The 13,842-nt window shown below is 43.9% G+C and overlaps 1 protein-coding gene across 1 annotated transcript in view; it reads right to left on the bottom strand.

Annotated features, from left to right (window-relative positions):
- Positions 1-736: 736 nt before the first annotated feature.
- Positions 737-13,842, bottom strand: part of LOC122490519 (coiled-coil domain-containing protein 162-like) — a 68,979-nt gene continuing 55,873 nt past the window's right edge. Inside the window, exons 13-18 of the mRNA XM_043593188.1 lie at positions 13,617-13,748; positions 12,626-12,778; positions 10,725-10,934; positions 6,923-7,043; positions 3,752-3,879; positions 737-961 (exon numbers count right to left, since the gene is read on the bottom strand). Coding sequence (XP_043449123.1) covers positions 836-961; positions 3,752-3,879; positions 6,923-7,043; positions 10,725-10,934; positions 12,626-12,778; positions 13,617-13,748 — 870 coding nt within the window. The 3' untranslated portion in view covers positions 737-835. The remainder of the gene's footprint in view (positions 962-3,751; positions 3,880-6,922; positions 7,044-10,724; positions 10,935-12,625; positions 12,779-13,616; positions 13,749-13,842) is intronic.

The following is a 13,842-nucleotide window of genomic DNA, read 5'->3' as shown; positions in this document are numbered from 1 at the left end:
CAACCTTCTCCTTAATTTAAAAAGCTACATATATCATGTATAAATTTATGTATGTAAATATTTCTCTGGCCTACTCTGTTCATTCATCTACCTATTTATTCCTTTACCCAAGATACATTTTCTTGTCTGAACAAAAAGACTTGGATTAGGACTTTACAAAAGTCTAAAGAGGGTTTTAGTATTTGTAGGAAGAATAAAAAAAACTGTTAAGAGAGGATGATGTTCTTAAGTGAAACAAATAGCAGTAAGTGCTTTGAAGTTTGTTTAGATGTATCTCTGTGCTGGTTTTTCACTGTTAATAAATACTGCTTAGCAGCAATGACATCTCTCCTGGCTAACACACCTCATCAGTAATCTAGAACCCATAATGTGAGGCTGCTTGTTGACCAAAGGCTCTAGGTTGTAGAAATGCAAATCAACTCTTCTGTCTTAGGACGTAAGGCCAAATCCTACTTCACCTGGAACTTTTCGGATGTTATCATCTCAATCATTCCATACTATATCTTCTGATACTGATAATAAAAATTAGATAAAGGTTTAATGGAGGCTCGAATCATGTTTATTCATTCAGATGCTCAAAGAAATAAAACTTGGAGGGGCACCTGGGTGGCTCAGTTGCTTAAGCATCCATCTTTGGCCCAGGTCATGGTCTCGCGGTTTGTGGGTTCGAGCCTTGTGTCAGGCCCTGTGCTGACAGCGCGGAGCCTGGAGCCTGCTTTGGATTCTGTGTCTCCCTCTCTCTCTGTCCCTACCCTGCTCATGCTCTTTCTCTCACTGTCTCTCAAGAATAAACATTAAAAAAGAAAAAAAGAAAGAAAACTTGGAGGGTATATGATTACCAGTTGGGTCCTTCTGGGATTATGGATGGAGCCGTGTGAACTTGAAAAGCTGAAAGGTGAACATTTTCTACCACACTGGGTAGAAAGACGTTGCCAATCCTTTTTTTGTGTTTAATAGGTACCTGAAATATAAAGATTAAATAGATATTGGAGATATCATTAAAAGTCACCGTTACGACTAAGACTGAGATCATTGGTTCAGTCTGGGTTAGGCCATTTAGTGTGCCTTCTTATATTTGACACATGTCATAAAGTGAACTGGTCAAGAATTAGTCTATCAAAGGAAGCCTTTTCCAGCTAAGGAGAAAAAGATATCCCATATGTGGAGTAATCTAAAAATTCCTTAATATTTTATCATTTGTGTTAGTGCAGTGTTCTGTTTTGTTTTGTTAAGAAAATCATTGGTGGTCTTACATTCCAGCCATGTATAAATTATTCTTCAATATGCATTTATTTGATTTGTCTCTTAAGCCTTAAGAAGTCAGAGCTTAGATAGATTTGAAGAGGCTCCAATTCTTTTGTGCCTTTCCTGGATCTTAGGTTTATTGGTTGGGGTTTCTATTCACATGCCAATGGGCCCACAAAACACTCCCTTATTTATTAGGGTTTATTTAGACCATCACCCTTCTGAATCTTTCAAATACAGTGGCTCTCCTCTGACGCATTTGGCTACTTAAGCAGCCTCTCAACCATGAGCTGTGATCGCAGACCTCCCCCACAACAGCAACATTTGCTTTTGGGAGTGAAATGGGGATGGAGGGAGTCTTAAAAGCCCTTGTGGTTCCATACACACCAACTGAATATTGCTTCCTTTTGGAAAAGGCTTTTGCAGAAACAAATAGACATATACTAGAATCTTACCTTTTGGTGAAAGATGACTGCACAGAGACTGGTAAGTTGAGCCAGTGATGGGCATTAATAAGGTGGCCCTACTTGGTCAAGGATCTCAAATGCACATTCCTGACCTGTTTCTTCTCTTTCTGTGTATGACTCTTTAACTGCATGTTTAGAAGCAAATTTTTGGTCCAATAGCCAGACTATCAGCTGCAGAATTACACCCTCAAAAGAGACTTTAGAATGGCATATTTCTCTGACAGAATGATTAAATCTTTTCCTCTTAATTTTTCTCAAAGCAAGAGGGAAGAATTTTATTTTTTATTTATTTTTATTTATTTTTTATATAATTTATTGTCAAATTGGTTTCCATACAACACCCAGTGCTCATCCCAAAAAGTGCCCTCCTCAATGCCCATCAGCCACTTTCCCCTCTTCTCCACCCCCCATCAATCCTCAGTTTGTTCTCAGTATTTAAGAGTCTCTTATGGTTTGCCTCCTAAAAGGGAAGAATTTTAAATGTGTTGACATGGAAATGTCTGGAGGGGATTCTGAAAAACAACTGGGCAAAGGTTAATACTTATGCAGTAGAGGAGGGTGTAAATATTGTTTTACATACACTAAAAGCTGAAAAGTTAAAAAAAAAATCTTCATATACATGCTATACCTGAACCTAATCTGTGTGCCAAGAATTTCTTTGGAGGGTAGATTTCTCACATGTTGTTGTTGTTGTTGTTAAGTTTATTTATTTTTGAGAGACAGAGCAAGAGGGGGAGGGGCAGAGAGAAAGGGAGAGAGAGAATCCCAAGCTCTCAGGCTCCACACCAATAACATGGAGCCCGATACGGAGCTTGAACCCATGAACTGTGAGAACTGCTAGGTAATTATTGTAGATGACTGAAGAAAAAGAAGAAATTCAGACACAGAACACAGCAAAGTGTGGACATTGACTTCCACGTCCATTTATTTAAATAAACACTTTTTTTTAACTAGCAGCATCAGATCTCTTATCTGAGTTCCCTGGCACAGCAGAAAGTTTTAAAAACGTGTGAGAAATGGGGCACCTGGGTGGTTCAGTCAGTTGAGTGTCTGACTCTTGATTTTGGCTCAGGTTCAATCTCACAGTTCCTGGGTTCAAACCTGAGCTGAAATCAGGAGTCACTTGTTGGGATAACCACTGGGTGTTGTATGTGAATGATGAATCTCGGGAATCTATCTCTGAAGCCAAGAGCACAATGTATACACTGTATGTTAGCTAACTTGACAATAAAACATATTTAAAAGTAAATAAATGTAATTGAGTAAGTGCTTTTGAGCTGAATTGTTTTGACATCAGAATTCTATTATTGAGGAGTAGCATTGGCAAGATGGCAAAGTAGGAAACCCTGCACCATCCTTCTTCCCACAAACACATCGATTTGGCAACAATTCATGGACAAAGCCTTTTTAGGAGAAATCCAGAATTTTATTATCTAGACCCAAGTATCTAGATAACAGCCAGGTATATAATGTTTCTTAATGTTTATTCATTTTTTAGAGAGACAGAGACAGAGAGACAGAACGACAGAGCATGAGCAGGGGAGGGGCAGAGACAGAGGGAGACACAGAATCCAAACCAAGCCCCAGGCTCTGAGCTGTCAGCACAGAGCCCAAAGCAGGGCTCAAATCCACAAACCGCAGGGCACCTGGGTGGCTCAGTCGGTTAAGCGGCCAACTTCGGCTCAGATCATGATCTCACGGTCCGTGAGTTCGAGCCCCGCATCGGGCTCTGTGCTGACAGCTCAGAGCCTGAAGCCTGTTTCAGATTCTGTGTCTCCCTCTCTCTGACCCTCCCCCATTCATGCTCTGTCTCTCTCTGTCTCAAAAATAAATAAACGTTAAAAAAAAATTAAAAAAAAAATCCACAAACCGCGAGGTCATGACCTGAGCCGAAGTTGGATGTTTAACAGACTGAGCCACCCAGGTGCCCTGATATATAATTTTTTAATGTAAGTTTGAAAAAACCTAACCTAAAACCATAATTTCATATTTACATTTTTCATTGTTTCACATATATAATCAAATTTATCTTTACTTACAGTTTCTGGCCTTTGAATCCTTCTTGTTATTTTACTGCTCATAAGATTAGTCTTTAAAAGGTGTTGCTGGGAGTATCTGAATGATGTGGAAGCAGAACTCAGGGAGTACTGAGCCCGAGATATAAGTCCTATAATGTTGAAAATGTTAAATTATATCTCTGGTTGCAATATATGGGCCTAGATTTAATCCACAAAATTTTAGAAAAGCTTGAAATGGGCATCTAATCCAACTTTGTCAATTTTGAATGAAGATGTCAAAATCTGCATGGAATCATTTGCCTGCGGGTCACGTGACCAAGTGAAAGAGAAGGACATGATAGGTGACTTGGACTATGGTGGGTAGGAGTGGACAAACTTAGGGATATTCAAGTTAATAGGACTTGGTAATTAACTGGACTTACAGGGTGACAAAGTATAGCTCCCAGATTCCTCAACCAACTGGGTAGATGTTTAATTTTAGTTTAGGGTGGATTTTGTGATCCTGGCATGTATATACTCAATAATAATGGTTGTTTCCAAGATTAGAAGGCTAGTTGGGTAGGAATATGAGTATATATAGAGAAAGCAGATAAATAATAGTTCAGAGTCCCTGAAAAGCTAGGAGCAAATGGAATCTCAAGCATTGGGACTGGCCCAGGGAAGAAACGGGGCACATTTTCCATTTTACCAGAAGGGACCAAGAAGCAGCTGAGTACCTAATGTAGGTGGGCTCGGGTCAAAAAATAGAGGGGTCTCCCATGTGATGGCTTTAAAAAAATTTTTTTTAAACGTTTATTTATTTATTTTGAGAGACAGCATGAGCAGGGGAGGGACAGAGAGAGAGAGGGAGAGAGGGAATCCCAAGCAATCTCCACGCTGTCAGCGCAGAGCCCCACGTGGGGCTCGAACCCACAAACCCTGAGATCATAACCTGAGTGGAAAGCAAGAGTCAGATGCTTAACCGACTGAGCCACCCAGCCACCTCTGCCACATGATGGCTTTTAACGGCTCTGTGAAACTGGAGGTAAAGTGTTGGCTGGGGAGGAGGACAGCGTCTGAGGATCTGAAGAAGCCAGGAAGATATAAAATAGTTTCTGGGAAGAGGAGAGAGTGAGCTGACCCATCTTCAGCTCCAGAGGAGGGACATGTGAGCAGGGCTTAAACCCACCAAGCATCTTAGTGTCTGGCTTCCGTGATCTGTTCAAATTCGGGCATATGACCTGAGTCAGCCCAGTCAGGGGCTGATCCTTTTTAATTGTCCCATCTCTACACTCACTCCTGCCATGTGAGCTGGAACAGAGGATGGAAGGTACAGCAGTGGCAGTCATCTCGCTTCCCGAGGGGTTACTTCCACTTCCTTTCTGCTCCCAGCATTCTTGGAGCCCAGAGGGGCAGACAGAGGGGTCAGGCCCCGGGGAAGTATGTCAGACCTGGATCAAGCAAACTGAAGCTGGTCTACCTCTGAACATTTCACAGTTTTGTCAGCCAAGTGATTTCATTTTTTTTCCTTAAGCATTTTAAGACTAACTGCACTAGAGCATATTACAGTTCCTCAAGAGGTGCAAGATCCTAAGGGGAGACCATGCTAATGCCAAGTAAGGAGAGCTTGCTCCTTAAGTCTGCCTTTGCTTCTGATGCTTCTGATGCAGGGAGCAGGGTGGCTGCTGCTACCACCACGACAGAAAGGAGAGACCTCGGTCACTTCATGCTTTCATCTGGACAACAGCTGAGAAAGGAGTGGGAATGACTTCTACCTTGTCACATTAATAGTATAGCTGTCCCCTTGGAGTGCTGGGCATTAAATAGACAGGTGCAACCCAGTCCTTCCCCTCCAATGAGTCACTGCAGTGGGGGACAGGTGGGGGCCGGGGCTTAGGAGAAACTTCTAGCTCTGCTTCCTGGGAAAGAGACTTCTCTTTCACTCCTGCCACATCCCCAGTCTTGGGAATTAGGGTTCTGCCCCACCCTGCACCTGTCTCATGCCTCACTCTGCTTCTCCTTCATAAATGTGCAGGTGTTGGAGGACATGGAGGGCAGTTTGAAAGGACATGTTAACCCAAAAAGAGGTTAAAAAGATGCTTGGCTGGGGCGCCTGGATGGCTTAGCTAGCAGAGCAGGAGACTCTTGATCTCAGGGTCCTGAGTTCAACTCCCACGTTGGGTGTAGGGCTTACTTAAAAAAAAAAGGGTGCTTAGCTGGGCTGGAGACAGAGGGGCAAGGGATAGACAGGAAAATCCCATGGAGTGTGGAGAGGAGAGTTCAAGGTGCAGAACTGCTCAGTGTCAGTGGCCAAAATAGGGCCCTTGAGTACTTTTGATGCTCTTCCTCTTTGGACAGCACAGCTGGGGTGGGAAACCTCCCCCTGTGGTCAGGGCCCAGGCAATAGGCACAGAGGCAGAGGGGAGAGCCCTGGGCTTTACCAGCGAGCCCAGCCCTGCTCTCAGCAAACCCAAAGTAACTCAATCTTTTTTTGCTTGATCTTTGACACTGATCTTTCTGTTTGTGAAAGATCTTATATATTGAACTGGTAAAGAGCCAAGAGCAAGCATAAAGGACACACAAGTATGAAAGTGTCAAAGTATAGTAACCAACATATGCAGTTATTCAGTCCTGGTTATTGGTATTTGATGATATTTTTGATAGTCAGATCTAGAAAAGAACTTGGAATTAATTTCATCCTCAACTTATAGGGAAGGAAGCCAGTATAGAGACATCCTGGGTTTGGCCTCTGCTCTATGCTACATTGTCCAGAGGGCTATCTTGATTGCCATTTCCATAGCACTCCTCAAGCCCCCAGCACCCAAGAATCATAATATATTTATAAATAACACTTGAGAAACGTGGTCATTGATGTCCCAAGACATTAAGATGCTTCAAAATATAGTAAAGTACCCAGTGTTCTTTAAGTGGTACATTACACCCTCCTGAGACCAGTTTTTATGACTGAAATCTTTTAGGATTGGATGTCAGTACTCCAAGGTGACTGGAGTCACTTTCTACTAAAGTAGAAAGTTATGACTGCAAATCAGAATTGAGTTTTATTCATTCATGTATCATTCATTCATTCAACAGACATCATGGAGCACCTATGCAATAACCACTGGGTTGTTATGGCTGGCCCATGAGACCCTCCTTCAATTCAGACCCCAGACCCTGGGGGTTTGTTCTAGCTAGAGTCGGGGACATGCTTACCGCCTGGTGAGCTCATCTGGACAGACAATCGCTCAGCGTCATTAAGCTGACTTTGTAGCTCTTCTATGCGCTGGAAAGCATCCAGCTTCACACTGCGTTCCTGGACAAGCCGGCTTCTCAGCTGAGGGGAAAAGTGCTTAGGAAGCAGAGATGCTTTTTTGGTGCACACTTTAGTTCCTGGGGTTACTAGGAGAGTGTGGGTCCAGGCCACCCCAGGAACATAAATCTTCACACAGTCCTGGTCAGGCTGAACTCAGCCTTCTGAAAATCAAGAGCTCCAAGAAGGCCGAGAACTTAAACCAAAGATGAGCAGAGGCAGCCCTTGGACCCCCTTATTACCTCATAATAGCCAGGAGTTTACTCACAAAATTTATATCCTTTATGTTTATTTCACCAGAGGGGAGGGGAAGAGAAGAGATGGAGAAGGGCCCTCAGTTCACAGAGGACCTTGTAGGCCAAGCCACAAAACCACTCCAAGGACAGGAGGAAGTCTCTGGACAGTTTCAAGCAAAGGAAAGACTTGATCTTTCTTCCAGATCTCTGTGCTCAGCTCAGTGCAGCTCATCATCTGCAGGGATGCCCTGAGCACCATCTCCCTGGCCTTATATAAGGCCCATACTCAGAGACGAGCTTTTGTTTTTAATGTTTTTTATTTACGTTGAGAGAGAGAGAGAGAGAGAGAGAGAGAGAATGAGAGTATGAGTCGGGGAGGGGGAGAGAGAGGGAGAAAGAGAATCCCAAGTAGTCTCCACGCTGTCAGCATGTTCAGTGCCACTAACAGTGAGATCACGACCTGAACACAGATCAAGAGCTGAACGCTCTACCGACCGAGCCATCCAGGTGCCCCAGAGAGGTGATCTTTGTGTTTATCTGGGTGGCTCTCTGCTAGCACAGCTGACCCACGTGGCCGGATCCAAGGTGCTCCTCATCTGTATAGACAGGAGGTGTCTTTTCTTTTGAAATTTATTTTTATTTATATAAATATAAATGGATATAGATTATAAAAAGTAATTGAATTATAAAAATTATTCAAAAGTATAAAAAAGCAATATGATTCTAATGATATCATAAAATTATAAAGTATAAAAAGGTAATAATTGTAAAAAAGTCAGAATAGTAGGGTGGATCTAATAGTGCTCCCCCATTCATGTCCACCTGGAACGTCAAAATGAGACCTTACTTAGAAATAGTCTTTGCAGATGTAATTAAGTTATGACGAAGTCATACTGGATTAAGAGTGGGCCTTACGTACAATGACTGATGCTTTTATACGAGGAAAGGGTACAGACACACAGAGGGACACATAGGGAGAAGGCCATCGGATGAGGAAGGCAGACATTGGAGTGCTGTAGCCACCAGCCAAGGAATGTCAAAGACTACAGGCAGCCACCACAAGCCAGAAGAGAGGCATAGAACAGACTCTTCCTCAGAGCCCCCAGGAAGAGCCAACATCTTGATTTCAGGCTTCTGGACTCCTGAACTGTGAGAGAATAAATCTCTGTTGTATTAAGCCATCTGGTTTGTGGCAATTTGTTACAGTAGCCCCAGCAAGCTAATCCACAGGCTAATCTCAAAAATTCAGCACACTCTTGTCTGCATAGACCCAACCAGAAGGCCTGTGAGGTTTTGACGCTATAACCTACAGCTCATCCTACAAAAGTTAAAGGGGCAGTTTCTTGTGCATGCAGATGCTCTCAAGTGTACTGTAACTGTCAGTAGAAGATCAGATCCCCAGAGTTAGGAAAACTTCCTAATACAAATTAGGCCCAAGGTGCCTCTAGGCACTGCAGGGATTGGTGTAGGCTCCTCGATCCCCATGGACAGGAACCATATCAAAACTTATCAAACTATATCAAACCATATCAAGAAAAACATTATCAAGACCTCTGAGCCAGGCTGGGGCTAAACCAATTGGAAAAATATTAACAAAGGAAGGAAACATGCTTAGTAAGGACCTTGTGTTGTGTTAGGACCTTAAAAAGGACCCCACCCCACATCACAGATGTGCCCGAGATCCCACAACCAATCCAGGTCAGTCTGTTTCCAAAAGTGTTCACCTTCATATTCCTAGCCAAAAGACATATAGTCAATATTTATCAAGAGCTGTGTATTAGTTTCTGATCTTAGTGCTTCATCTGAATTACCTTAATCCTCCCAAAAATCTCGTGAAATGAGTATATCGTTCTCCGCTGTACCAACGAGAAGACTACAGCACATAGAGACCACAGATCTAGCCTAAAGTTACGCGGTGGAAGGCCCTGGGGTGTGAATCAGGAAGTCTGACTCTAGAGCGTCCCCAGGAACGGGAGGTAGGCAAGGACATTCATGCTCTCCAAGGTCAGAGAGTCAAAATCTGCCCTCAGAATTGGAGGTTGGAGATGGACTAAAGAAGTCACTGTAGGCCATAGGGGCTCTTGCTGGCTGAAGGTGGATTGCTAGTTGGTGAGAAGTGAGACCATAAGCCCAGGGGACAGGAGCTGCCAGCAGAGGTGGAGGGCGGTTTAGAAACAGCCAGTGATCGTTTTTACATATATACACTAAAGACATGTATTTGTTGAGAGAAGCCTCAAAATGTTTTTGACTGCTTTTAGAATCTCTGCCGTTAGACAAAAATTAGCTATTAACTAGAGAGATGAACTCCTTATTTTTGTGCTGGTTTCTAGAAAAGCCTAAATTGAAAGATAAATATGTGACACCAAATGTTTCTAAGGATTCAAGTCATATTTTCGTTTATTTTTCATGAAATAAATGTGAAATTCTAATTTTTCTTTTATTCTAAAGCTACTCATTTTCTCTCCATTTCTCCAAAAATATTTTCTCTAGCATTGCCTCAATTCAATTTTTAGCCTTTTTAAAATTTTGTCCTTTGTTTTTGCAGACTTCTCCCCATTGATCTCCTCCTTGAAACACTTGGCCAATGATTTAATTTTTTTTAATTTTTAAAATGTTTTTATTTATTTTTGAGAGAGAGAGAGAGAGAGAGAGAGGCAGAGAGAGAGACACACACAGAATCTGAAGCAGGCTTCAGGCTTTGAGTTGTCAGGACAGAGCCCGACATGGGACTTGAACTCACGAGCTGTGAGATCATGACCTGAGACGAAGTCAGATGCTTAACCAACTGAGCCACCCAGGCGCCCCGGCCAATCATTTAATTTAACTTTCCAACTTCTCTTTCCTAATATCTCTGGTGAATGAAGTGATTTATTCCTTCAGTGAATACATGAGAAGTGCCTGCTTTGGAAGGTGCTATTTCTTTTGCCTTCTGTATTGGATTACATTCTGTGCTCTCCTGTGTTGGAACCTGCATTAATCCATATCTACATCTATCGTTTCCTCCTCTTTTCTTTTTTTTTTCTTTTCTTGCTGTAGGGGTATATTTAACAAAAATATATTGTGTCTGGAAATCACTTTTGCCTTTCCTTTTTGTCTCTAAATTTCCAGAAACACCTTGACTAAAATCCTCTTATAATAGCTTCCATAATGCTTGCTGCTTTTCCAGATTACCGTTGGAATTTTCTAAAGGATTCCCTAGCTCAGAAATTGTAGCCAGATGGAAACATGTTTCCCACATGGGTTCTAAAGGTGCCAAGATTTTGGGCCTTGAGGCAGTCAAACTGTCCTCTCTCACCATAGTCAACCTGAGCATCACCCAACATGGGCAGAAATATTTCCGTTTTCCTGTGGGCCTAGAAATGACAAAGGTGGAGGACACCAGAGGCAGGGAGAATGCCAGAAGAATGCCAGCTCTGGCTGGTGCACCCCGATTGGCTTTCGAGTGGCTGCTACCTCCCCCTGGAGTTACCTGTCGGAGTTCTGTCTGAGTTCTCTTCTGCTGAAGCCGGCCCAGTTTCGAAGCCCTCTCTGCCTCTTCAGTAAGAAGCTGCAGGTGCTGGTCCTTTTGCCGCACATCTTCCAAGAGCTTCTCCATGCCGGAGGCCTTCATTAGATCCAGCTGCTGCCTGTGGCGAGCTTCCTCGGTCACTCTGTGTTGCAGCTCTCTCAGCAATCGAGCCTGTGGCAGGAAAAGGCCAAAGGAAACGAAGAAGGCAGAGTCTTTCTTCTCACCAAAAGGTGGGGAAGAAGTTGCCCAGCACAATAGCCAACCCCTCCAGTAGGGCGAGGGGCGCAACTCTGTGGAATATTCCCGGGCTCAGGGTAATAGAGGCTGGCCTTTCTGTTTGGGCTAGCAGGCAGCAAGACTACCAGGACCTAGGCCAGCTCGGCCTGGACTGTAAGCCCTGAGGCAACAGTCAGGGGGAGAACAAAGGAAACAAAGAGCAAAAGCCAGGCAAGTGGTAATGCCACCGTACAGGTCAAGAAATTGGGTCTTTTAATGCCCAAACTTGATGATAGTATGTATGTTACTTAACTTATTAACCACATAGTTATATCCACCACAAACTACATTTGCCTTGTCATTGAGCATTTATCATGGCATAGCAGGGAAGGGTTTGCCTGGGGAGAAAGGAGTGATGTAATACAAAGCTGGGAGTGGAGAAGGGAGGTTCTAATCTTGCCTCTGTTTTGACTTCCAAAATAGCTTTGGGGAAGCCAGGTTCCAGATGGTTAATGAAGGAAAAGCGTAGTGATAATTTGGTTCTGTTTTGAAATTTTTCTAATCAGTAGCACCATAAGTACCAGATGTCCAATCCTCATTTATAATACTAATACTAATAATATTTGTATGGTGATGTTACAGTTTACATAATTATACTCCATTCTTCACCTGGTGCACAATAACAGAGGATGTCAGGTCCAAAAGGAACAAATTATATGTCGTGTTTTAAATATGCCCAGCTTCCCCAGACTCTTATTTAAACTCAACTCTTGTCTCTCTAAACCTAGGGTCTTTCTGGGGCACCTGGGGGGCTCAGCCAGTTAAGCATCTGACTCTTGGTTTCAGCTCAGGTCGTGATCTCACAGTTCGTGGATTTGAGCCCTGCATCAGGCTCTGTGCTGACAGCAGGGAGCCTGCTTGGGATTCTCTCTCTCTCTCTCTCTCTCTCTCTCTCTCTCTCTCTCTTTCTCTCTCTCCTCTTTCTCTCTCAATAAACAAATAAACTTAAAAAAAGATACAAAACTGTTAAAAGAAATAAAAATAAGAAAACTAAACCTAGGGTCTTTCTGCTTCATTCATGCTTGGAGAGTTGGCCCAGTTATTAGAGCTTAAACTTGGAAACACCTTCATTTTGGTGCCTACCCCTTATTGAGCAGCCGTGACTTCTGAAATTATGACTTAGTATGGGTGGGTCATCAGGAAAGAATGCAAGACTCTGTTTGGGGAATAATGCTGATGGCTAGGCCACACTCCACGTGCAGAAGGTCACTATCGATGGAAAGCGTGCTTGGAGATGAAAGGACTGGGCTAAAGGCAGAGACCTACATCCCAAGATGCCCTCTAGGCAAAAAGATCCTCTGAGAAACACATACGCATACACACCGAAGAACGATCTTTTGTGTAAGGGTAGTATTTCACCATCTTAGCCAACTTTTGGCCACTCTCCTTGGTGTCTAGGGCTAGAAAGGAAGTAGAAGCGAAGCTGAGGTCTGGGCCATCTTTCTCTGGCAGTGCCTCCTGCTTGGCCTCAGCTGTGGAGTCCCGGTGACTGCTGCAGGAGGCAGGGTGCTGCTTCCAGGGCCACAGTCAGCTTTGCAGAGCGAGCTCAAAGGGAGGGAGGAAGAGGGGTTCTGGTGTTCAGATACCTGGTTATCCTGCTGCTTGCGCATCCTGGTGTTGGCGGCCTGAGCCCCGGCCAGGGCCTGCCGTAGCACCCCTAACTGCTGATGAAATAAAACTGCTTCTTGTTCTGCCATCAGCTTGACGCTCAAACACTCTTTTTTACTTTGCATGGCTTCCTGTGAACACCCCCAAACACAGTAAGATAGGAAATAAGTTTCCTTTCCATAGTTTTCATTTCAGAAGAGTCTCTACACCACTTCATTATCCATCATTTTTAAAACCTTCCGGTAGAGGGGTACTTGGGTGGCTCAGTTGGTTCAGGGATGATCTCACAGTTTGTGAGTTCGAGCCTCAGGTCAGGCTCACTGTTGTCATTGTCCGAGCCCACTTCAGATCCTCTGTCTCCCTCTCTTTCTGCCCCTCCCTGACTCATGTTCGTGTTCTCTGTCTCTCTTAAAAATAAATAAACATTAAAAAAAAAAAACCCACTTCTGGTAGAAAGAAGCTCTAGTCGCCTTCTCTGTGTCCTCACTGAAGAACAGTGTGGCAGAGCAAATAGGGACTTTCAGAAACACTAAGTGAAAGTTTCCAAACCACTATTTCTATGTGCTTTGGTTCCAATTTGCCTTGAAGCCGATTTTCCACTTATTTTGTTACTCCATTTTCCTCAGATAATCATGTCTGAAAACTCAAAGATTTACGGTGTTTGGATGAAGCTGCCTCAAACCCTTGGTGATGTCCTCCCTCCATTTTTCCCCTTTTCTCGTGCTAGACTCTCTGTTCTCCCATTTGCTTCTTTGCCATTGGCTTCTGGCTCTTTCCTATTTCTCTGGGGGCTCTGACATTCAGTCACTTCCCTGGAAAACTCCCCCGACTGTCGACTGTCAGATCCGTTAAGATGGTTGGTCTTGCCAACACCAGGGCAAGACCAGCCCCCCAGGTCAGCCAGCCCCCCACCTCGTCAGTCACTCCCTGCTGTGCGGGGTGGGCGGGCCTCCCTCTCCTAACACTCACCTTCTCTGCCCTGTTCAGCTGGCCCTGGAAGCGAGCCCGCTGCACAGCCAACCTCCAGTGGCCCAGGCTCCTCACTTTGCACACCAGGGCAGACAGGCGGCAGTTGTCTTGCTCCAAGGCGCGCAGCTGCTCCTGCTGAGAAAGGCTTACTTTCAGAAGAGTCTGCCCCCATGGAAAGGGCACAGATTCTAACATCAGAGACAGGCCTTGGGGCACCTGGGTGGCT

This window comes from Prionailurus bengalensis, chromosome B2, assembly GCF_016509475.1.
Source record: "Prionailurus bengalensis isolate Pbe53 chromosome B2, Fcat_Pben_1.1_paternal_pri, whole genome shotgun sequence".
NCBI lineage: Eukaryota > Metazoa > Chordata > Mammalia > Carnivora > Felidae > Prionailurus > Prionailurus bengalensis.
Note: the sequence above shows the minus strand (reverse complement) of the source record. Positions and strands in the feature narration are given on the sequence as shown.